Source organism: Bison bison, unplaced genomic scaffold (assembly GCF_000754665.1).
Source record: "Bison bison bison isolate TAMUID 2011002044 unplaced genomic scaffold, Bison_UMD1.0 scf7180017864473, whole genome shotgun sequence".
Classification (NCBI taxonomy): Eukaryota; Metazoa; Chordata; class Mammalia; order Artiodactyla; family Bovidae; genus Bison; species Bison bison.
The window spans coordinates 18,422,950-18,448,524 of NW_011495034.1; the positions used below are offsets into that span (position 1 = coordinate 18,422,950).

General features: G+C 40.9%; 1 protein-coding gene across 1 annotated transcript in view; it reads right to left on the reverse strand.

The window, feature by feature from the left end:
* NUP93 (nucleoporin 93kDa) overlaps nt 1-25,575 on the reverse strand; it is a 103,337-nt gene that overhangs the window by 69,080 nt on the left and 8,682 nt on the right. Inside the window, exons 2-3 of the mRNA XM_010861908.1 lie at nt 18,465-18,657; nt 6,073-6,190 (exon numbers count right to left, since the gene is read on the reverse strand). Coding sequence (XP_010860210.1) covers nt 6,073-6,190; nt 18,465-18,643 — 297 coding nt within the window. The 5' untranslated portion in view covers nt 18,644-18,657. The remainder of the gene's footprint in view (nt 1-6,072; nt 6,191-18,464; nt 18,658-25,575) is intronic.

Sequence of the window (25,575 nt, forward strand, 5' to 3'; positions counted from 1 at the left end):
AAAAAGCAAGAGAGTTTCAGAAAAACATCTATTTCTGCTTTATTGACTATGCCAAAGCCTTTGACGGTGTGAATCACAACCAACCATGGAAAATTCTTAAAGAGATGGGAATACCAGACCACTTTACCTGTCTCCTGAGAAATCTGTATGCAGGTCAAGAAGCAGCATTTAGAACCGAACATGGAACAGCAGACTGGTTTCAAATAGGAAAAGGAGTCAAGGTTGTATATTGTCACCCTGCTTATTTAACTTATATGCAGAGTACATCATGTGAAATGCCAGGCTGGATGAAGCACAAGCTGGAATCAAGATGCCAGGAGAAATATCAATAACCTCAGATATGCAGATGACACCACCTTTATGGCAGAAAGTGAAGAACTAAAGAGCCTCTTGATGAAAGTGAAAGAGAGTGAAAAAGTTGGCTTAAAACTCAACATTCAGAAAACTAAGATCATGGCATCCAGCCCCATCACTTCATGGCAAATAGATGGAGAAACAATGGAAACAGTGAGTGACTTTATTTTTTGGGGCTCCAAAATCACTGCAGATGGTGACTGAATCCATGAAATTAAAAGATGCTTGCTCCTTGGAAGAAAAGCTATGACCAACCTAGACAGCATATTAAAAAGCAGACACATTACTTTGCCGACAAACGTCCGTCTAGTCAAGGCTATGGTTTTTCCAGTAGTCATGTATGGATGTGAGAGTTGGACTATAAAGAAAGCTGAGTGCCCAAGAACTGACGCTTTTGAACTGTGGAGTTGGAGAAGACTCTTGAGAGTCCTTTGGGCTGCAAGGAGATCAAACCAGTCAATCCTAAAGGAAATCAGTTCTGAATATTCACTGGAAGGACTGATGTTGAAGCTGAAACTCCAATACTTTGGCCACCTGATGTGAAGAACTGACTCATTGGAAAAGACCCTGATGCTGAGAAAGATTGAAGGCAGGAGGAGAAGGGGACAACAGAGGATGAGATGGTTAGATGGCATCACCGACTCGATGAACATGAGTTTGAGCAGGCTTTGGGAGCTGGTGATGGACAGGGAAGCATGGTGTGCTGCAGTCTATGGGGTGGCAAAGCGTCAGACACGACTGAGCGGCTGAACTGACTGAAGATACTGTTCGCCCATTCAGAATGCCCCTTCTCTCAACTAATTCAAGCTAGGAAAAGCTTACTGCATTCTCCCCTCAGTATTAATATTTTGCCAGTACTAATCCTGAAGAACTGCTATTAGCATACTAATCATTCTAGGCAAGTCTGACCCTCTTTTCAACAAACTGCCATAGGATTTCTGGAACCAATTCCCTACCAACAACTTGCCAGTACTACAAACACACAATTATTAATAGCATTCAACCACTTTTCCTCTTAGCTGTTATATATAGCTGCATTTAATCAGCAGTACCTTAATTCTGAAGGTATAAAATTAAAATATAAACCTCGAAAATAACAATTTAGGTGATATGGGATTATAACACCAGTGATTTGTTTTATACTTAACCAAAGCCATTTAGTTTCTTCTGGTTATTTACAAGATAAGCTAACAGTGGTTTGAGCATAACTCTACATTTCCAAGGACAGAAAAAGGAAGGACATAATGAATATTTTACTATAGATACAGTGTGGTAAGCAGAACAAGTTTTTAACAAATCAATTATTGCATCATTAGTTTTATATGTGATACATCAGTTCCCTGACTCATTTTCTTACAGCTATTTTCCTCTCTTTTTAGGACTTTTTTTTCTCTTTACTTATACAGGACAGATTTCCATTTGGAAATTTAGCAGACTATGAAGATCTTTAGTTCTGTATAGGGTTTCTTGTGTATAGAAGGGGCTGTATTTTCATTTATCAAGATTTAAACTGGCTGCTAAGTCAATTCCAGTAACATAATCTAGGTTGCTGTTTACTTTGTGGGGGACCATTCAGAAAGTTTTGTTTTTTTCCTAAGCAGTAAAGCCAACATGCTACATTTGGAGGCCATGGGAAGAGAGATCTGAGACTATGAAAGAGGTAGCATCTAAGGAAGGCCTTAAGAGTGTCAGACTGAAAGGGGGCTCAGACATTTTCAGAGGTGCTACTCCACGCTAAAGCATGGTGGTGAGCAAAGGCCTAAAGTATAAACGGAAAGCAGGGCGGTTGGTAGCCTGGTTGGCCGAAGGAGAAACCTCTTTCTCACCCCCAGTACTCCCTCCCCTCCTAGATTTAATGCTACCTGTCCTTACCCCGAAAACTAAAGTACTTAAAACTATTTTAAAAAATCAGGCTGTTTCTAGCAGTCAGCCTCACCTTTCAAAGGCCTAAAAGAGAGCTGAGGGTGAGATCAGATACTTGATTGAGCTTTGCAGTCCCTGGAACAACTAGCAATAGACGCCTTATCCTGACACTCCGTCCAGTTGTGAAACACAGAATGTTTCATTTCAGTTAATTTATAGTTTTACATTTTCTGGCACTGTTAATACAGTGGGTTAAAGTAGCTATGTCTAAGTCCTAACTCCTGGTACCAGTGAATGTGATCCTATTTGGAAATGGGGTCTCTGCAAATGTAATTACGATAAGGATCTCTAGCTGAGATCATCTTGGATTTAGGGTGGGCCCTAAATCCAATGGCTGGTGTTCTTAGAAGGGAGAAGTGGATTGACACACATGAGGAAAGAAAGAAAAAAAACCTATGAAGATGGAGGCAGACTGCGCCTCTGCTGTCACAGGTCAAGGGGAGTCAGGAGCCACCAGAAGCTAGAAGAGGAAGGAGTCTCCCCTAGTGCCTTCGGAGGGCCCTGCCAACACCCTGATTTCAAAGTTCTGAGCTCCAGAACAGCGAGAGAATGAATTTCTAATGTTTTAGGCCACTAAGTTTGTGGTAATTTGTTATGGCAGCAATACGAATCTAAGTAAGTTTAGCAATAATATTATATTTTGGTCTATTGCCATTTGGAAATATTGCAGGCTAATGCCAAGAAACTGCAGCTCCCATTTTTATGGCCAGCCCAGGTTATTTCTGCACAGCTTTCTTAAAAAATACATGTAATCTAGTGAAAAAGCCCAGAACACAACTGAACTGTGTAACTGTGTACTTTATTACTATGTAATACATATCATCCATGGTACATTAGGTCTGTTCAGACCACAGTAAAACTGTGCAGTCTACCCTCAGTACTTTTTCTTCCAAAGACAAAAGTGAGCAAGAGGATCTCTGTGAGAGGAACAGTACTTACAAGCACCACAAAGTCACTCAGAACAGAGCAGTAGCTGCTTTAGTACCACATCCTGTTAACAATTATTGCTCTTCATCTCTATTACAGCAAATGTGTAGGCCTTCTTTATGAACATTTCCAAAAATTAAGTCAATAAACATTTTTTAAAATTTCACTAGTATCATTCAAACATATATTTAAGTGGGTTTATTTAAATATGTTACCTTTGCTGGCCACAGCAATTTAAAAATGCATTCTCAGTGCATGCCAAGATCACTGATTATGATAAACAACAAAAAACTTGTATTAATTTCAAGCTCCATTAGAAAGAGAAGGAAATACAATCAATGTTTACCAAACAGAAAAGGACAATCTATTCATGGGAAAATGCCTTTTCAAGCTTATAAGTAATGCAAACATTGGACAATACAAAGTCTTGGGCAGAATCTACCAAAGGCTCCTTCAGCATTTCCTTTTATGAAAATATATACTGACATAATAAATTCACTCTGACTGATACTCAGTATATGAGATTAGGGTGTGTTCTTATCTCAGAACTGCATAGTTGGAAAACATGACATTCATATACAAAAACTGATCAGATTTATACTATGTGAATCATTTCAATAAAGCTGGTAAGAAAAATAAGTGAGAAGAAAGTGTCCATCAAAAAGTATATCTGGTTTTTCAAACTGAAAATGTCCAAATTAACTCTTCCTGGATAATCAATACATGAAGAGAAGAATTAAAAGGAGGATCACTCCTGTGAAGGGGGGAGGCTGGCTTGGCTCCTATATCTGATTACTACACAGGAAGTCAGAAAAGGACATGATACTATATCGTGCACAGGAAGTTAAGGCATAGGTCAACGGAGCCACACAATGCAACTTAAGACTTCAAATCTCTATCAACCACTAGCTCAAATTAGGCCAAAGACTCAGTCCTTTGAAAGTTAAATTTTGTTCTTTAAAAGGCTTTGCTGGCAAGAAGATGAAGTCAACAGAGGATTTTATTTTGAAACTAGTTAGTCTTAAATCTTTGTCTTAAAACTAGTTAGTCTTTGCAGGTCTAGATGATCAATTCCCAAATAATCAAAACTTATCTTAGAGCAACCAACTCACATTTTTAAAAATATTCCATAATAGCTCAACTGAGAGGTTAAATTCCAAAATGGAAGCATCCTTCCTCTCAAAGTTCAAAGGTTCACAGCAGGGGCAGGACCAAAACTCTTAGCCATGCTTATTCCAAATTAAGAAACTTTCTCTGATGTGACCAAGCATGCACTGCTAGGAAGCCACCTAATGGGGCTGTTGAAGGACAGTGTTCACACATAAAGTAGAAGGTTAGAATAAATCATTATTACCTAATACATCTGTAAACCTGTCATTAATCCCTCAGAGCAAAAAATGTAACACATCAAAGGGAATTCATGAACTGCCTCACTAAACATTGCTGGGTATTCCAAATATGCATTACAAATATGCCAAAGAAAGTCAAAAAAGCAGTTTTTAAAATAAACAACTTATCTGGCATCTTAAACATTAAAAACAACTCAAATAACAACCTTTCAGTAAGTGCCATCTCTTTCCACACTATTTGGATACTCCCCTAAATACATGGTGATTATTCAAATTATTTGAACTATATCCCATCCAACCACCTTGATCCTGTTGTAAGTACTGGGTTGGTCAAAGAGCTCATTTGGGCATTTCCATAGATGTTATGGGAAAACCCGAATGATCTTTTTGGCCACCCCCAATATTTGTTTACAGGGCATCAAGCAAAATAGAAGGTGGAGAGAGGAACAGTTAAAACTTAAAAAAAAGAGGCAATTATACATGCCATTTTAAAATTACATGGAAATAAGAAAGCATCTGTAACATGAGAGGCAAATATAATTTAGCATATAAAACTGGGAAAAACTGAATTTTCATAGTCTGGGAACATATCAATAACACAGAAAATAACGAACATCTGTAGTTATTCAACTCTCAACTCAAAAGTCTAGCGTTTTAGGTTTCTGAAGTGGAATAAATGCAGTAGCACTGTGGCCATTAGATGGATTAAAACAGTTCTTGAGAAGGATGGTGGAGTGAAGTGTTTCAAATTGAGCCCAAATAATAATAGATCCATTCATACTAGGATTTGCCTCTGTAGGACCTGCATCCTTTTATCTCAAAGGTAAGTCAATAACAAAAATGGTATCCTACCATCCCTTCACTCTAACACAAATCAGTGCTCCAATTCCTCAAAACTAAATGGATCACAAGATTTTTTCTTAACAATTTCGGACACACACTCACACAGCCACTAGTTTCTGATTAGATTAAAATAGCAATCAATTGTGCCAGTGGCATGCTAGGTTAAATGAGACTGGAGTGCTCTATTAGGCCATTTCCTGGTGCCACTAATGGAGCCAAATACTTCCTAGAAATCGATAAGTGGGTTTCAGTAAATAGTACTTAAGTTTTTCCCAGCTCTTTGCCAATGCATACAAGCAAGATGCAGAAAAGAAATGTGGAAGAGGAATAGTAAAATTATTTGAGATCTAGCAAAGAAACAAGAGAAACTTACAACTAATGTCTCTGTCCCTTGGATTAAGCCCAAAGAAGGAAGACAAATCTGTGCTCGTAATTACAATAATTTAAAAAGTGCAGGTCGGAACTGCTTCCCTAAATTCAGTCTTGCAGAGCACTGTGAAAATAATCCAATGTTCCTCCAAATCTGAGCCTCTCATTCTCTTAATATTTGAAGAAGAAAATTAACAAAGAAATATGGAATTACTAAACCAGCTGGTGAACAAAGGGTCAGGGCCTTCAGCTGGGGTTGCATGCTCAGGGTTTCACTGCACCAGTCCTGGTGCCTGGCATCCCTTACCTGAATGTCTGTATCCTTCACAGGCTCAAGAGGCTCGAAAGTGGTGGCTGCACTCAGACTCTCCAATCGCTGTGAGATGTGGGATATGTCAAGTCCCCGAGACCCAAGGAGAACTGACCTATATGAGGATACAGGGCAGGGAGAAAAAAAGAATTAGGACATCTAATGTACTTCCTAAAATATTAAAGAGTATTTTTAGTATAAAACATCTTATACGCTGCATGAATACTTTTGTATGGTTGCTTTATACCTTTCCAAAAACATCTACCACCTGGTATAACAGATACAACGTTGCATTTTTTAGTAAGAGTTCTGATCATGCCTAAATTAGAGTGAGGGACCTATATAGGATAAAATGATAGCATATCAATAAAATCATAGGCTAAACTGCTTCAAATATTTTACAGTGAAGAAAACTGTGAGGTGGGTATTATTCTCAATCACCATTTTCCAGATGGGGGGACCAAAGTGCAAAGCGGTTAACCAACTTATTCAAAATCACAAAGCCAGGAAACAGCAGAGCCAGATCACCAAACTCCACAGCACAAACTCTTAACCAGCACGCTATATTTACAGCCTCTGTACAGACAGATGTAGTGAACCTCAAAATTTTAGAAGCTTAAGGAGTAACCTAGTTCAAACTTCATTCATTAAGGAAACTAAAAGTCCAGGGCAATCAATAACCTGCAAAGGGCAGTAAAACCAGAATTCAAGGCCAATTCTCCAAAGATTCTCTTCAAAAGCCAAACATCATGTAAAGTGCATCTTCAAGTTCCCCCTCTGTTGCCCAGTCTAACACGTGACTAATAAATGCTTTTCAAGAGAAATGAGAATAATACAGCTGGATTTATGTCTACTCACTTGAGTAATGTGACAATGGAGACCAAAAATAATTATAGAGTCTCACTAATATCCAGAACACTTTCTAGAAGAAAGAAACCTAGGAAGATTAAGTTGTTTAGACTGTTACTTTTGGATTACGGTTTAATACCTCAACATTCCACTGACAAAGTCTCCGCTCATTCTGAGTAATTCAGAAGAAGTGAGACCACCTGGCAGCACAAGTAACCCTAATACCTATGGGTGTTACACTGAAGAAGACCAACTCTGAACACACTTATTGGAGAAATGAAAGGACTTCTCAAGCCTATTTCCACTGTACTAAGTACCACTAACGGTACTAAGTGCTACTAACAGATGATGTGCACCCAGAGGACTCCCCACTGTAGATTTTTGTCTCTTCTATCAGAATGGTCAGCTCTGATGCCATCCCTGGCCTGCCCTCCAGGCTATCATTTCAAACAGATAATCTTGCCTCTCTCTTCTAACAATCCTTGACAGCTAACTTCCTAATACACTGGTTCCCAGTCTTGGTTGCACATTAGAATCACCTAGACAACTTCCCTCCCAGTGATTCTGATAATGCTGGGTGAAGATTGGAGACTGGGTATCAATATAATGCTCTCCTTCCTTTTTTAGTAACAGCTTTACTGAGATATTATTCATATATCACACAATTCACCCACTTAAGTGTATAATTTCATGGGTTTCCGTGTATTCACAGGGTTGTACATCCATCACCACAATTTATTTTAGAACATTTTCATCCCCCTCCCCCCTCCTAATTTTCCAACAACCCATCAGCAGTCATGGGAATGTAAGATGCCCATGTCTCCACAAATCTCTCCCCAGCCTCTGGCAACCAGTAATTTATTTTCCATCTCTCTAACTTCTCCTATTCTGGACATTTTCTATAAATGGAATTATAAAATATGTAGCTGTTTGTGACTGGCTTCTTCCACTTAGCCTATTTTCAAGGTTGATCCATGTTGCAGCATGTATCAGTACTTTATTTCCTTTTATTATTGTACAGTACTCCATTATATGAATATGCTATATCTTATAGTTATGAACATATCCATTCATCAGTTGAAGGACAGCTAGGTTGTTTCTACTTTTGGCTTTTATAAAAATGCTGCCATGAACATTCACGTACAAAATTCTTTTTTTTTTTTTTTAATATTTATTTGGCTGCACTGGGTCTTGGTTATCTTAGTTGTAGCATGTGGGATTTAGTTCCCTGACCAGGGATTGAACCCAGGCTCCCTGCACTGGGAGCACAGAGTCTTAGTTGCTGGACCATCACGGAAATCCTTGTACAAGTTTTTACATTAATTTATGTTTTCATTTCTCGTGAGTATATACCTAGGAGCGGAACTGCTAGATTATATATTAACTCCTTGTTTAACCTTCTGAAGAACTGTCAGACTATTTTCCAAAGCAGTTACACTATTTCATATTCCCATAAGCAATGTACGAGGGTTCCAACTTTTTCCATATCTTTTGCCAATACCTGTTATTACCTTTTTGATTGCAGCCATCTTAGTGAACTCCCCCTTTTAAACTATTATAGGAAAAATCTTAATATTTTATTATAAAATAACAAACCTTGTACATATTGCTGTTGTTCAGTTGCCAAGCCATATCCAACTCTTTGCCACCCCATGGACTGTAGCATGCCAGGCCTCCCTGTCCCTCACCATCTCCCGGAGTTTGCCCAAGTTCATGTCTGTTCCATCGGCAGTACCATCCAACCATCTCATCCTTTGACGCCCCCTTCTCCATCTGCTCTCAATCTTTTCCAGCATCAGGGACTTTTCGAATGAGTCAGCTGTTTGCATCAGGTGACCAAAATACTGGTACCTATTATTGCTTCAAAAATTAGCATGTCGTAGGAAAGTTTATTTCATCTACATCCCCACCCACTTTCCTCTCGCTACCACCCAGATTATTTCAAAAGAAATTCAAGATATTTCTCCAATTACTTAAAATTATTTTTAAGATTTGTGTTTGTTTGAATAGAACACAAATTAGTTCTCTACTTGCAAATAACTGATATGCCTCCAAGTGTCTTTTCATCCACATAGGCTGCCCCGTCTCATTTTTTTTCTTACAATTGCTTTGTTTGGAGACTCTAGTTCATTTGTCCCGTAGAGCAACACTACTCAAACTTGAAACGTGCATGTGAATCACCTGGGAAACTTGTTAATATGCAGATCGTTTCAGCAGGTCTGAGAGAGAGTATGAGCGTCTCCATTTCTAAAAAGCTCACGGCTGATGCTTATGCTGTTGATCTATGGGCCACACTCAGAGTAGCAAGGATGTAGTTCCCCACATAAAGGTTTTACTGACTGCATCCCCATGATGTAATTTAGCAGGGTCCTTTGGCCTCTCCTATCCAATTTCCTGTAAATTGAAGGTAAGTGCTGACAGTCGGATCAGATTCATGTGGCATTATTTTATTTTTTTGGTTCGATTACTTCAGACTTTTATCAAGAGGTATGTAACGTCTGATTACCTCTTTTTGGAATGTTACCAGACGCTGATGATCACTGCTGAGATTCATTAATTCCTCAGAGGTTGCAAAATGGTGGTATTCTATCTTTATTAGCTGGAATATTTCCCCTCAGAGACGCTCTTCATCAACTGTGTGGTTACTCTGAATAACGAGTTGATTCTCTAGCATCCTCCAAAGGTGACTGATGAGTCTTGCTTTAGTATCATTATGAACTCATGAATTTAAGCATATTTGATGTGTTTCACTCCACGCAGTTATTATCTTTATCATGCTCAAAATCATCTCATCTGTGGTTAATAGAAGTCTTTTCAAGTTGGTTTCTGAGATCTTTTCACATGACTCAAGTGGACCTTCATAACTTCCTTGCCATCTGGTATAAGTTCATCTTACACAGACCTGGAACTGGTCAACTCTCCAAAGAGCCCCAGTTACTTTTTATTAAGAAATAGATTTTTAGAGCATACTCTCTGGGCACTAGGACTGCTACACTGTTTCTAAGCCTTCAACAGGCAAAGCTAGAAACAGAGTTTTTAATTTTGTTTCAGCTTCCTTAAGATAAATTATATCATGAGTTCATACTGACGCTTTAAATTCAAAATTAAAAACCTACAGTTTTGGGTTAAGCTCATAGACGGAGGAGCCTAGTGGGCCACAGTCCATGGGGTCGCTAAGAGTCAGACAAGACTCACCGACTTCACTTTCACTTTTCACTTTCATGCATTGGAGAAGGAAATGGCAACCCACTCCAGTGTTCTTGCCTGGAGAATCCCAGGGATGGGGGAGCCTCGTGGGCTGCCGTCTACGGGGTTGCACAGAGTTGGACACGACTGAAGCGACTTAGCAGCAGCAGCAGCATAGATTTTCTATCTGCATCTCTCCCTTCTCTTATACCAAAAGTCCTAGTTCTCAACATCACCACCCTAACTATCTACTTGCTTTATCCTACGCTATATACACAACAATCTCAAAACAACAGTATTAATCCCTCCACCAACAATATCATTATTGACGACTGATTAAGATATTACTTGGAAATGTTCCTCTCTGAATGGTTGTGTCATCAACTGAATGAGCATTTATTTTTCTTCTGTAGGAATTTTTTGAGATTTGTTTTACAGTTATGCAAAATATTTAAACCATTCCAAAGTCCAAAAAAAAAGTCCCTGTCTTCTCCATCTTATTTTTTCCCTTTTCCTATAGGTAACCGTCTGTGTTAATCACATCTTTTTACTTTCTGTTATTTGCTGCTTTGACATCTGGGGTCTTGCTGATACTGGAGGGACTGCCTCTCTCAGGTTTGCTAATCCTAGAGGCCTGCAAGCACATATAACACATGCATACTAATCAATCCAGAGCCCATACCTCAACCACCTCCTTCACTGGGACACTATCCTCTTCCCTAATCATCTCAGGGCTAGGTACCAAACAACCAGAGACAGCACTTTTACCCTAGAGCCCACTGAAGTGATTCAAACTAGCCAATCCTAAGCCTGCTCATCATGCCTTCTTACAGAAACCACAGTAAAGGCTTTTGCCCACGTGTTCCCCTTACTTCATTTGCCCCGACTGACCTCAGTGCTTCCTCAGTGGCCCTGCATAGCATGCTCTGCCTCCTGTTTCTGGAAAAATGTGAGTAGAAACTTCTTCCCTCATGACAGTCATATCCCTGTCTGCATGTCTTACCATACTTTATTATAGCAAACCTTCAGTTCAGTTCAGTTCACTCAGTCGTGTCCGACTCTTTGCAACCTCATGAATTGCAGGCCAGGCCTCCCCGTCCATCACCAACTCCCGGAGTTCACTCAAACTCACGTCCATCGAGTCGGTGATGCCATCCAGCCATCTCATCCTCTGTCGTCCCCTTCTCCTCCTGCCCCCAATCCCTCCCAGCATCAGAGTCTTTTCCAATGAGTCAACTCTTCGCATGAGGTGGTCAAAGTACTGGAGTTTCAGCTTTAGCATCATTCCTTCCAAAGAACACCCAGGGCTGATCTCCTTTATAATGGACTGGTTGGATCTCCTTGCAGTCCAAGGGACTCTCAAGAGTCAAATACTTATATACATTTGTGTTTTCTACTTTTTGCAAACAGTTTTACTGAGACATAATCCACATACTATTTAATCATCCACTGAAAACGTGTAATTCAGACACATGTATATGTATGACTGAATCACTTTTGCTGCACTCCTGAAACTAGTAACATTGTTAATCAACTATAATATAAAGTAAAAATTAAAAATAAATTTTAAAAAATGGCAGAATGTTGATATGATGGGTGATGGGTACCTGGGAGTTTACTATACTGTTTTCTCTACTCTTACGAATGTTTTAACATTTTCATAATAAAAGGGTTAAAAAGAAGTGTGATGGGGTGGGTGGGAGGAAATCTAAAAAAAAAAAAAAAAATAGGTTTTAAATATATTCACAGATTTGTGCAACCAACACTACAATTAATTTTAGAAATCTTTTCATTACCCAGAAAAGAAACTCCTTACCCAGAGCAGTCACTCCCCAGGCCCCCCAATCTATCACTCCCTTGACAACCTCTAATCTACTCTCTGTTTCTATGTATTTGCCTACCCTGCACGTTGCATGTAAATGGTACTATACAGTATATAGTCTTTTGTGACTGGCTTCTTTCACTTAGCATGTTTTTTCAAGGTTCATCCATGGTGGAATATGTATTAGTAGTTTATTCTTTTTTATTGCCAAATAGTATTCCATTATATGGATATACCACTTTTCATTTATCAATTTTTCAGTCGTTAGGCATTTGGATTGTTTCCCCTTTTTGGCAACTACAAGTAATGCTGCTATGAACACTCATGTACAGGTTTCTGTGTGGACCACTGTTTTCCTTCCTGCTGGGTATACGCCTGGGAGTGGAACTACTCATGTATATGGAAACTCTATATTTAACCTTTTGAGGAACTGCTAGACGGTTTTGTAAACTCTGCACCACTTTACATTCCTACTGACAGTATATGAGGGTTTCAATATTTTCCACATTCTTTCCATTTGTTATTACCTATCTTTTTGACTACAGCCATCCTAGCGGGGGTGAAGTGGTATCTTTCTGTGGTTTTGATCTGCAACTCCCTGATGGTTAGTGAACTGAATATCTTTTCATTTGTTTACTGGACATGAACAGACCTCCTTTGGAGAAACGCCTATTCAGACCCGCTAATCTTAAAGCTGGGGTGTCTTCTGGTGCAGCCACTATGTAAAACAGTAAGGAGGTTTCTCAAAAGAAAAATGCTAAAACAGAACTACCGTATGATCCAGCGACTTCACTTGGAATATATACTCGGCAAAAATGAAAACACTAATTCAAAAAGATACATGTATCCAATGTTCATAGCAGCACAGTAGCCAAGATATGGAAGCAACTCAAGTGCCATCCACAGATGATAAAGAAAATGTGGTGTATATGTATGTGTACACACACACACAATGGACTGTTATTCACTCATAAAAAAGAATGAAAATTTGCATTTGCAGCAACATGGACGGACTGAGAAAGCATTATACTTAGTGAAATTAGAAACAAATACTGTATGACATCACTTATATATGATATCTAAAAAATAATACAAATGTAATTAAAAAATAATACAAATATAATCTAAAAAATAATACAAACAAATGTATCTGCAAAACAGAAACAGACAGACAGACAGAGAAAACAAATGGTTAGCAGAGAGGAGAAGGAGAGGGGGAGGAGCACATTAGATACGGGATTAAGAGACACAAACTACTACACATAAAACAGATAAGGAACAAGGATACACTGTAGAGCACAGGGAATTATAGCCATTGTCTTTTAACAACTTTCAATGGATGATAACCTGTAAAAACACTGAGTCACAATGCTGTCCATCTGCAACTAATATTGTAAATCAATACTACTTCAAAACAGAGTTGTCTTTTTATTATTGAGTTGTAAGAGATTTTAATACATTCTGGATGTAAGTCCCTTATCCAATATATAATATACAAACATTTTCTCCCCATTCTGTGGGTTATTTTCTTCCCTGATAGTGTCCCTTAAATCACAAAAGCTTTTTAATTTTGATGAAGTTCAGTTTATTTTTGATTCTGTCACTTGCGCTTTTGGTTTCATATCCAAAAAGGCTCTGTCCAACCTAAGGTCAGGAAGATTTATGCCTATGTTTTCTTCTAAGAGTTTTAAAATTTTAAAGACAAATACCGTATGATTTCACTTATATGCAGAATCTCAAAACCAAATCAAGTGAACAAACATAACAAAACAGAAACAGACTCATAGATTCAAAGAACAGGTGGTTGCCAGAGGGGAGGGAGGTAGGGGGAACGAGTGAAATGCAGGGAGGGAGATCAGGAGGTACAAACTTCCAATTATAAAATAAATGCGTCACTGGAATGAAATGCACAGAATGGGAAATACAGTCAATAATACTGTAATAACTTTGAATGGTGAGATGGTAACTAGACTTATGTGATCATTCTATAAAGAAATATCGAATCACTGTTATACCTGGAATTAACAAAGTGCTCTAGCTCAATTATACTTCAATTAAAAAAAAAGATTGTTGTGGCCATTCTAGGTTCCTTGAATTTCTATACAAATTTTAGGATCAATTTATAAGTTGCTGCAAAAAAGCCACCTGGGATTGTGATAGGAATTGCACTTAATCCATAGATCAATTTGGGGAATGTTAACATCTTAATGAGATGAAGTTTTCCAATCCACACACATGGACTTTCCTTCACCTGCTTTCTTAAATAACGGAGAAGGCAATGGCACCCCACTGCAGTACTCTTGCCTGGAAAATTCCGTGGACGGAAGAGCCTGGTAGGCTGCAGTCCATGGGGTCCCGAAAAGTCGGACATGACCAAGTGACTTCACTTTGACTTTTCACTTTCATGCATTGGAGAAGGAAATGGCAACCCACTCCAGTGTTTGTGCCTGGAGAATCCCAGGGACGGTGGAGCCTGGTGGGCTGCTGTCTATGGGGTCGCACAGAGTTGGACACGACTGAAGCAACTTAGCAGCAGCAGCAGCAGCAGCAGCATACACGTTCCTCCACCTTTCATGTTTATTTTACTTAGCAACATGGCCTGGAGACACTCCATCCAATGAGTGTATATTCTCATTCCTTTCTGCTACTGCTATGCACATGCACCACATTTATTCAACCAGTCCCATATTGATGGATACTGGAATTGTTTCTAACTTTTGCTATTACAACCAATGCTGCAAAGAATATCCTTGTGCACACATCTTTTTGTACTTTTGCCAGTGTATCTTTGGGAGAGATCTTCAGAAGTGTGACAGCTGGGTCAAGAGTAAATTCACTAGCTACTGCCAAATTCTGTCCCACCCGCACTCTATCCCCACCAGCGATACGTGAGAATGTATTCAGAGGCCAGAGATTTAAAGGCATACCAGGGTTGGGAACCTTGAAATTTAAAAATTAGCTATGAAAATTATGAGGAAAAGTCATCGAGGTGGCTGGTGCCCAGAGGAAGTGTGCAGTTCACGGACTGTGCAGTGCATTCACAGGAGCCCTGATTGGGGTGGGGAGTGGGGGGTGGAGGGAGGGACCATAAAGGAGGCAGGCAATCTGGGGTAGGGATGATGTTACTAATACCAACAAAGGCTGTTTCACCTTCTCAGGGCGGAAAAACCCAAAGGTTCCCTGCCCCAATTTTTACAAGCCAGAGAGCCTCTCCTGAGCAGAAAGCCAGAGAAGCTGGAGTCAAACAGTCCAGTCCCAGGAGAACAAGACAAAAGCTGTTCTCAGAAGAAAGTCCAGAGGCCTGGGTTAGTCCCATCTGTCAGATACTGACTGAAAATCCTGGACAGCTCACTTGTCCAAGCTTCCTTTTTCTCCTGCTAACATGTAGAGGAAAGCCCTGCCTCTCTCACCTCTCAGGGCTGTGAAGACCAGTTGGGAGAACGCCCATGATAAGCCTTCGGGAACTGAACATGCCTCACAAACAAGAGGGATTCGCACTGCCCAAGCTGGGTTGGAGTTCTGGCATGATTACCTGCTCTCTGACTCCTCAATATAAAAAGGAGACAGTCACACTTATTTCAAAGGGTTATTTTATTTCACAGGAAAGTACATAATGCATATAAAGTACTTGGCACAGCGTCTGACAAACAATAAGTGCTTTAAAAGGTAGGTTAGTAGTATGAGCACAGAAAATGTTATAATCTGCTGTTTAACTCTGGGCAAATAAAAGTGTATACATGTTTTGCCTGATCATGGGGAAAACTGTGAAAGAACAAGCAAGTTAATGGCATTGATCACCTTGTAGGTAAAGTTAGGCAGAGAGAGTGATTGCCGACTTTTTCTTTGTATCCGAGGTTGTTTGGTTTCTGAGCTGAATGGAAAAATTCAATGAGGCATCGCCCGTGGGAAAAGAGGGGGATGTAATTGACGATGTGTACCCAGACTGGGGTTCACAGCTACTGATAACATTCTATGTCTTAACTGCGCAATGTGCACAGCGGTATTCATTCACTTTACTACTATTTACACCATGAGTCGGCAAACCTAACTCCGTAAAAGGCAGACAGCAAGTACTTCAGGCTTTGCCGGCCATACAGTCTGTCATTACTACTCAACTCGGCTACTGTAGCACAAAGGCAGCACAGACAATACACAAACAAGTACGTGTGGCTGTGTTCCAACAAAACTTTAACAGGCAGCAAGTTGTATTTGGCTCCTGGGTCTTAGTCTGCGAACCCCTGATTTATACCTTCATATACGTTATGCATATTCTTTTATGTGTGAAGAAATTTAACAATTTAAAAATATCACACACACACATGCAAAAAAGCAATCAAATCTGTTCCCTAAAATGAAAAATCCAACACAGTTTATTTAAACAAATGCATTTCAACACAGAACAATTCAATCTTAAATCTACAATCCAATCTTAACTAAAATCTTGAAGACAGAAATTTCTTTCAAAATTTATTTCATGTAAGAAAATTTTCCCTATTCACTTCTTTCCTCTGCCCTCATCCTGTACTAAAATATTCACATCACATTTTATGTCTCTGCCTATCACAGAGATGGAAAAATACAGTCATCAGCCCTTTGGTTTCTTTTTAAGCACCTGCCCCACCCTATACCCATTCTTTCAACGTTCCAAATTCCTCCCCACTAAAATGATGAATTTAAGGTAGAAAGAAATGAGGAAGAATGGAAATTTACAAGAAAGAGAGCATGACTGATAATTGTTACCAAGAAAACATTTTCCCTTTTCGCTCTTAATAGGCTGTAAAGCTGATGCAATTAAATTATAACTATAGCAACTCAGCTGGCATCACAGTCCTTTCACTCCAGCAGCATCTTTTCACATAAGCAAAGCCTGCATGCTCGAGCCCCAGGGTAACTGCAGGCAGCCAGGAGCTGCAGCAGCAGGAGCCTGCAGGGAGGGTAAGTTAGTGGAAACGTCTGAAGGCTGGTTGGGGTGTTGGGCAATAGTGTAGGGGAGCAAGGATGGATAATAAAAAATCCCCACCAGGGTTCCCCTGATGTGCCTTTACCAATACCAACAGAACCAAGAAAACTTAGTATTTTAAAAAAATAAAATTCTGGGGAGGCCTACATAAGGATTTCTACAACATCCTTACCAATTCAGCATGGCAGCCAAAACATTCAGATCTCAAGATGAGTTGAAAAAAGAAAATGTGGCCGTTATACGCATCCTGGTGACATTCACTATGTATCCAAACAATGTCCCCACCTTAATACCAGCACTTATGTCTTTCTCAAGTTTAAGGAATGAAGACTGAGCAGACAATTCCCATGATGCATTTTCCACAGAGAATCTCAGCCACTTTCCAGACCCAGCAAGGTCACCAGTAACAACACCTCTCCATCCTCCCATGACCCTTCCATCAGGCCTAAAGGAGCACACACTCTGGAGTCAACCTCACTGGGTCTGAATGCTGACTCACTACTCACCAGCTGTGTGATCCGAGAGAGTTATTGCCCTCTCTGAGCCTTAGCTGCTCAACTGTAATACAGGGGTCACAGTCCTACTATTTATTGTGAAAGTGAAAGTATTAGTCACTCAGTCGTGTCCGACTCTTTGTGACCCCACGGACTACAGCCAGCCAGGCTCCTCTGTCCATTGAATTCTCCAGGCAAGAACACTGGAGTGGGTTGCCATTTTATTGTGAGAGCTAAGCAAAATCTTACTGATGTACGGTAAGTAATCAATAAACACATTTGTTATGGAAAGTGGCAAGATTTTTTTCTGCCTCACTAAAGAATAAGCTCCTTGAGGGCAAGGACCATGTCTAATTCATGGTTGTAGCCGAGAGAGTCCAGGCCTGGCACAGTGGGGATCCCAAACATATGTCTGTAGAATCAACAACCCAATGCATGCTGCATGGCAGCAGCAGCCACCGGTCAACAGTCAATCTGCACTTTTCCCCCGCTGCACCTTCTCGGGGCTCATTCACTTTCCTCTTCTACAATCAACTGGCAGGCACTACATTTCCAAGGTCTTTTAGAAGCAGCCTATGGGGTCACTGACAATAAGCAGACAGAATCACTACTCATGTGGATGGCTTCTCATCACTAACTGCTCATCAATTTCTTCCAAGTGCTCTTAAAAATGGTGCCCATCACTTCGTGCTCTCTGGCTTTTAAGGGAACACTTATCTGTGTGACCCACATTTACCAATATACTATGTGAACCATTTATGACCCAACAGTCAGTGAACCCAAGCAGGAAAATGACTGGGACGCTTCTGCACGGCAAAGCTCTACACCCTTTCTCACCCTGATCATCTCTGCCTGTGACAGGGGCTCACAGCTTGGTCAGGCAGACAGGCTGGAAAAGCCAGGAAGGTGGGAGACAAAGCGGTGCTGTTGACCTGTTTACGAAACCTCTCTCGAATTCCTGAGGATCTGGCGTGTATCTGAATTTTACAGACTGCAGCCACATTCAAGGCAGGAAAGAAGAAACAGATCCTGCCCCCGAGCTCCCCAGTGCCAGTGCTCCCTCCCCAGCAGTACTCACGCCTTGACATCTGCTGTCTCCTGGGACGTGCGTGTGAGGGTACGGGAACGCAGACGCTCGCCCGCCTGCTGGATCTCCTGCAGGTTCCGTTCCACATGGGGAAGCTCTGAGATGCCCTCGGTCTCCGCGGCAAGCTGTTCAGCTTGCTGAAGGAGCTCACCAAACCCTTCAGTATCCATTGGGGATGCAGATCCTAGGTGGGGGAGAAGAAAGAAGAGACCCAAGTCAAGGGACGGATAGGCGTCACACACTGCCTGAACCTGTCACAAGCTCAACAAAACACTGGGACTTTTTGAAAACAGACAAGGAGACAGGTCCTCAACAAGCAGGGTTTGTTCCTGAACGTAGCCCAAGAACAACAGGTCTGACAGAAAATGAGTCAGACTGAGAAGAAATAGATCATTTCTGTCCAAATTGACAGCCCCAAGATTGATTTCTGCCACCAGAACAAAAGCAAAGATATTAAGGCACAGACTAGAATTTCTGTCTCCCTCCACAGACTCAGAGCTGACAGGGCATGGAAGCCATGGGCATCCTCTGAGAGGCCCAAAGAACCCTCACCTGTGCCTCCTTCCGCCCGCTTGAGACAGGAAAACGCCCCGCCTGCAGAGGGCCGGGCAATTAGGCCCTTACCTTATATGATTCCCAACAACTGTGAGGATCTTGAGAAGACAAAGAAGCAACGTCAGTCCACAGAGCTCAGTCCTGTGCCCAGAACAGTCTCTGCGGCAACGAGGCAGAACTGAGGCCAGAAGAAGACAGGCTTCTGACTGATCCCTGTTAGTCTCACACCTACTCCTTTGCTAACATAAAAGACAGGGTTTTAAAATTCATGTCCAAGTCTCTACTCATTCTTTTTTAGCTTCACCTCTGAGAGCAGAGATTCATCTCTGCTTGTTATATATGACACTCAGAATATTAGACTTGTTAATACATCTACTACTTTCAGAAATACCACTGCAACTGATAATTATACAATAGGAGCTGGCTTCTAGATGATGAATATTATTAGTAAGATCACCTGTTTCTCCAACAACTGAGAAAAGCGCTTTGAACAGTGTTGATATTTAATGTACATTATACATTTATTAATCTTCTATATACTTCACCATCCTAGTATAAGGTTCATGACCAAGGAGTTTTAACTACTACCCCTACTGAAATCAACAAAGATAAACAGTATCAACATCATTTAAAAAAATTTCACTGCTAAAAGGTTAACAAAATTATTATTTATTAATAAAGAACAAGTCTTTCAAAAGTAGCTTTTGTTGATTATAATTTTCCTCTTTGTTCCAAAGGCTTGGCCTCTATTGTACTTTTGAAATCCCTTGGTCTAGAAGTATAGTTACAATGTTAATGTAATATACAATTTTGTCTCAGCTATGAAGCTCAGGTTAATGTTAAAAGGGCATGGTTTCCACCATAAATCCACAGCAAGAGAATAAGGAGTTTTAAAAATGAACATTAAAGGACATTAACTTTAAAGGCAAGGGCACAAGGTTAAAACAAAAACAGCTCAGCTGGAATAAACATGGAAACATTTCTATATTCTTTATGAAGTGCCAAGCTGACTTTAATATTTAGATGAAAAGTCATGTACACTATAACTCTTTATCTAAAGTTTCTAGATATTCGTGGTCGTTTTTTGATTTTTGTTTTTTTTACCTAATGGAATCAGGCTGTAACTGGCCATCTCTACCTGTGGGAAAATGCAGATTACAGAGTAAGAGGTACTTTCTGGGACAGAAGAATAAAGAAATAGAATATTATTACACAACGGCTCCTGCCTGATGGAGAAATGTTTTTCCTTCAGAAACCTACAAGGCCAATGACATTCTATGAAGTGTCAGAAACATGGTCTCTCACCACAAAGAGGAAAGAAAAGAAACATGCTGCCTCTTCCCCCACATTTTTTTTACTCTAAGATAAAAATAATTTGTCAAACAGAGCCAAGGAGAAGAAAACACTTTTTTTCCTTCATAAGGAAAATTTTGGAACTCCTTGAATAAAACACTGAATGAAACAAAACTTTATGTTTAAAAAAAAGCAGAGAGAAGAAAATACATCCAATATCTCACATAACATTTCCATATCAGAGAAATTCAGACAAAGGAAATGCTCAACCTCTCAAATGACTTATCCATACAAAGACTTAAAGTGATGCATTTGAGGGTAAGTAATAAATGTAAAATAAAAGTCATGCTTTAGTTCAATATGGTCCAATAAATATGATTCGTCAAAGTTAATGAAGAATTATTCTGACCATAGTAAAATAAAGGCTGAATCTCTAAACAACATCCTAAACTTCAGTCAATTCAGTTCAGTCACTCATTCGTGTCCAACTCTTTGTGACCCCGTGGACTGCAGCACGCCAAGCCTTCCTGTCTATCACCAACTCCCGGAGCTTACTCAAACTCATGTCCATCGAGTCGATGATGCCACCCAACCATCTCATCCTCTGTCATCCCCTTCTCCTCTTGCCTTAGATCCTTCCCAGCATCAGGGTCTTTTCCAATGAGTCAGTTCTTCGCATCAGGTGGCCAAAGTACTGGAGTTTCAGCTTTAGCATCAGTCCTTCCAATGAATACTCAGACTGATTTCTTTTAGGATTGACTGGTCCGATCTCCTTGCAGTTCAAGGGACTCTCAAGAGTCTTCTCCAACACCATAGTTCAAAGGCATCAATTCTTCGGTGCTCAGCTTTCTTTACGGTCCAATTCTCACATCCATACGTGACTACTGGAAAAACCACAGCTTTGACTAGACAGACGTTTGTCGGCAAAGTAATGTCTCTGCTTTTTAATATGCTGTCTAGGTTGGTCATAGCTTTTCTTCCAAGGAGCAAGCATGTTTTAATTTCACGGCTGCAGTCACCATCTGCAGTGATTTTGGAGCCCAAGAAAATAAAGTCTGCCACTGTTTCCCCATCTATTTGCCATGAAGTGATGGAACCAGATGCCATGATCTTAGTTTTCTGAATGCTGAGTTTTAAGCCAGCTTTTAAACTCTCCTCTTTCACTTCACAAAGATGCTCTTTAGTAGTTCTTCACTTTCTGCCATCCTAAACTTAACATGCCCCAAACTGAGCTTTAACCTCTCGTCTATAAAACCTGCTCCCTGGCCTTCTCAGTGTGGAGAGCCCATCAGTCACTTGGGTCAAAATCCTTAAGTTCAGTTCATTGCTCAGTCGTGTCTGACTCTTTGCGACCCCATGAATTGCAGCACGCCAGGCATCCCTGTCCACCACCAACTCCCAGAGTTTACCCAAACTCATGTCCATCAAGTCGGTGATGCCATCCAGCCATCTCACCCTCTGTCGTCCCCTTCTCCTCCTGCCCCCAATCCCTCCCAGCATTAGAGTCTTTTCCAATGAGTCAACTTTTTGCATGAGGTGGCCAAAGTATTGGAGTTTCAGCTTTAGCATCAGTCCTTCCAAAGAACACCCAGGACTGATCTCCTTTAGGTTGGATCTCCTTGCAGTTCAAGTGACTCTCAAGAGTCTTCTCTAAAAGTCCTTAAAGCTCTCCCCAATTCACATCCCACATGAGATAGGCCAACAAAGCCTTTCAATCTACCTTCAAAGTGCACCCAGGATCTACCTCTTCCCACCACCTTCCCCATCCAAGTCACCTGGACTTGGCTCCCTGGCTTAAGCCCTTGACTCCTGCACTCTCAACCTGACAACTAGTGGTCCTTTAAAGGTCTGATCACATCCATCCTCTGTTTAAAACTCTTGTGTTAACACAGAGTGAAGCTCAGTGAAGCAACCCACCTCTTTTCTCCTCTGAGACTCGTCTCCAGCCCCATCCCTCCTCCTTTTCTGCACCCCACTCATTCCGGGCCTCCGTGCTGCTCCCCTATGAGTCAAACACCATCCTGTCCTTTTTCTGTACCTTAGCTCTCTCAACTGTCACCGTGCCTTTGATGCCAACCTGGGCTTCCCTGGTGGCTCAGATGGTAAAGAATCACCTGCAGGGTGGGAGACCTTGGTTTGATCCCTTGGTTGGGATGATCCCCTGGAGAAGGGAACAGCTATTCACTGCGGTATTTTTGCCTGGAGAATTCCATGGACAGAGGAGCCTGGCAGGCTACAGTGCATGGGGTCACAAAGAGTCAGACACAACTGAGAGACTTTCACTTCACTTCATTTCATAGGACAAAATATTTAAGAGTGCAGCCTGCTACCACCCTGAGCACTCCCCCATCTCCCTATGGTCTGTCATCCCAGCCACAATGTAAACCGCACAAGGACGGCGATTTTTGCCTGTTTTGTTCACTGAGGTTCACCCAGTCCCTAGAACAGTGCCTGGCACATAGTAGGTGCTCATCTGTTGAATGAATAGTAGGAGTTTTGTTCTTCCATTTATGGAGACTGTTTTTCTTGAAGACTTCCTATACATTCTTGCCAAATCCACTGGCAAGCACAGACCAGAGCAAAAACATTCTCTTCCAACTACCAACTGATACTTAACATTTCCGAGGCTGCACAGCATAAGGCAGTGACAGTATAAATGGCATGAATTCAGATCACACTTGGTCCAGACAAGTGCTTTCCCTCTAAATACCCAGACAAAAACCCAGTGGTATTTTAGAAGAAATAGCCCAGTTTTCAGGTGAACAAATTCCAAACTAAGCAAATAATACATAGAATTGTGCTATACAACTTCAGAGTAGAAAATAAGCTTGTTTCATGTCTGTCTGAAAGAAGACAGTAATGTATATAATACTATATTTGGGAAAAACTGGATTTGTCCTGCATTATAACTCAACCAATGGAAACTGATTTATCAAAAAATGCTATTAAAGTTTCCAAGTCTATACTTTTATGCAGTCATCATCCTGTTTCATTAAAATTTTTAAATGCATGGTTAATTTAACAAGTTTAAAGACAATTTTTAACCTTTGTGCAAAAATAAATATCAAATTAGCCACAAAATATAAGGGGTTAAATATCGGTATCATTTGATCCAAGATATTGAAAACTGATCAGGAAAATAACCTCACAAGCTTAGTCCAACAGAGAGAACTAAAATGGGATGGGGAAGAGGGAGTTGTCAGGGTGAAGTCCAAGCTCTGTGTTGGGGAAATCTGGTCAGGACACACGCAGAGACTGGATGTCAGCTGCATGGCGGGAAGCTGTGGAGGAGGGAGCCACTCCACGGGAAGAAGCCACTGAGAACCCACACATGTGGGCTGTGGCACAGCCAAGGCAGCAAAACCGGGGCTGGATGGGAGAAGACCAGCAAGGACAGCTCATGGCACAGGGGCCCCTCTCTGTCATAGGACTCCGTGCCTGACTGCGAGGGCCCCTGGAAACACTGAAAGGCCCTTCAGAGAGCACAGCAGGGTACGAGGGCTCTGAGCAACAACCTGCTCTCTGTGCCTCTGGGAAGAAGTCCTCCAACGACTTCCTCAAATACCCGGTGAAGTTTAAAATGAAGGGCAAACTTATCACTGCTGTCAGAAGGCAAGACTGGTTGCCCTTTGCGGGGCAGGGGTAGAGAGAAAGGAGGCTTCTGGGGGTTGGTAATTTTCTTACACTTGGTGCTGCTTAATAGTGTGTTCAATTTGAGCAAGACTCATCGTTTACGCACATTCTGATTGTGCATCACACTTGAGTAAAAAGTTCCCCTCCAAAACGAAAGGCAATGACCCACTGGTGAATGCTTCTTAAGTGGAAGTTCCCCAGTTCAGACCTCTTCACCACACCTAGAAGATGCTGAGAAAATTAACTAGAGGAAAAAATTAAAGCCTGCAGCTTTAGAGAGACAGCTCCTATTCAGAGCTAAAGCCAAGGACTGGGCAGATTTCCATTTCCTCAAATTAGTTAGCATTCACCTGTCCTTCAGTGTCCAAAAAAATGCCCCTTCTATGCACATAAACATTCTTAACAAAGAGAAAAAAAAAATCTCCAAATTGCATATAGGATGAAATAAACTTAAAAAAAAAGGGTAAAGCAAAAATGCATCAAATAATTTTGGTCTACTTGCTATTAACATGTGTCTTAATTATGAAAAATATGGTCATTTCCACATAATATAACCATGTTAAATATTTAATCAAGTCAGAAAATAGTAGCGTAGTATAATACATACATTTGGTCTTTGTCCCCAAGTTCCCGGCACAAAGCTTCTATAACCCCTGGAATGTCCTGAAGTTCTGAGTCTTCTGTAACTCACAATGAACCCTTTTAAGCACACCTGAATTTATGCAAATGAGGTAACTTGGAGATGCTATTCTAGGCGGCCTCAGGATGGGGCCAGTCACCAGGAAGACCAGGTTGGAACTTTCGGCCCTACCCACCAACCTCTGGCAAGGGGAAGCAAGGGCTGCAGATTAAGCTCTATAGAAACTCCTGAACAATGAGATTTGCTGAGTTTCTGGGTTGGTGAATCACCTACATGCTGGGACAATGGTTCCAGGGGAACAGGAATGGTACCCAGGTTCCACAGAGACAAAAGCTCCTGGGCTAAAGACTCATCTGGACCCCATCTTATGTACCTCTGCACTTGGCCATTCATCCTTCATGACAAACTGGTGAGCGTTAAATAAATGTTTCTCTGATTTCTGTGAACTGCTCTAGTGAACCAGTTAAACCTAGAGGTGGGGGTGGCGGATACAAGAGCCTCTGATCTGTAGCCAGTTGGTCATAAGTACAGATAACAATCTAGGAAAGATTAAGGGTAGGAGGAGAAGGGGGTGATAGAGGATGAGAAGGTTGGACGGCATCACCAACTCAATGGACATGAGTCTGAGCAAACTCGGGGGAGACTGGGAAGTCTGGTGTGCTGTAGTGCATAGGATCGCTAAGAGTCGGACATGACTTAGTGACTAAACAACAACAACCCTTGCAGCTACTCAGCTCCACTTTAAAGCAGTTAACAGGTAAATAAGTATGGAGGTGCTCTAATAAAACTTTAATCACGGCCACTTGAATATGAATTTTATAAAATTTTCACATGTCATGAAATAGTCTTTAGATTTCTTCCCCCACAATGACTTAAAGACATAAAAAATAAAAACTCTTCTCAGTTTCTTTGGCCCATAGCTAGGAGTTTGCCAACCCCTAGTTTGCCGAGGATATTTGAGCTAGACCTGCTAAGTGCTTA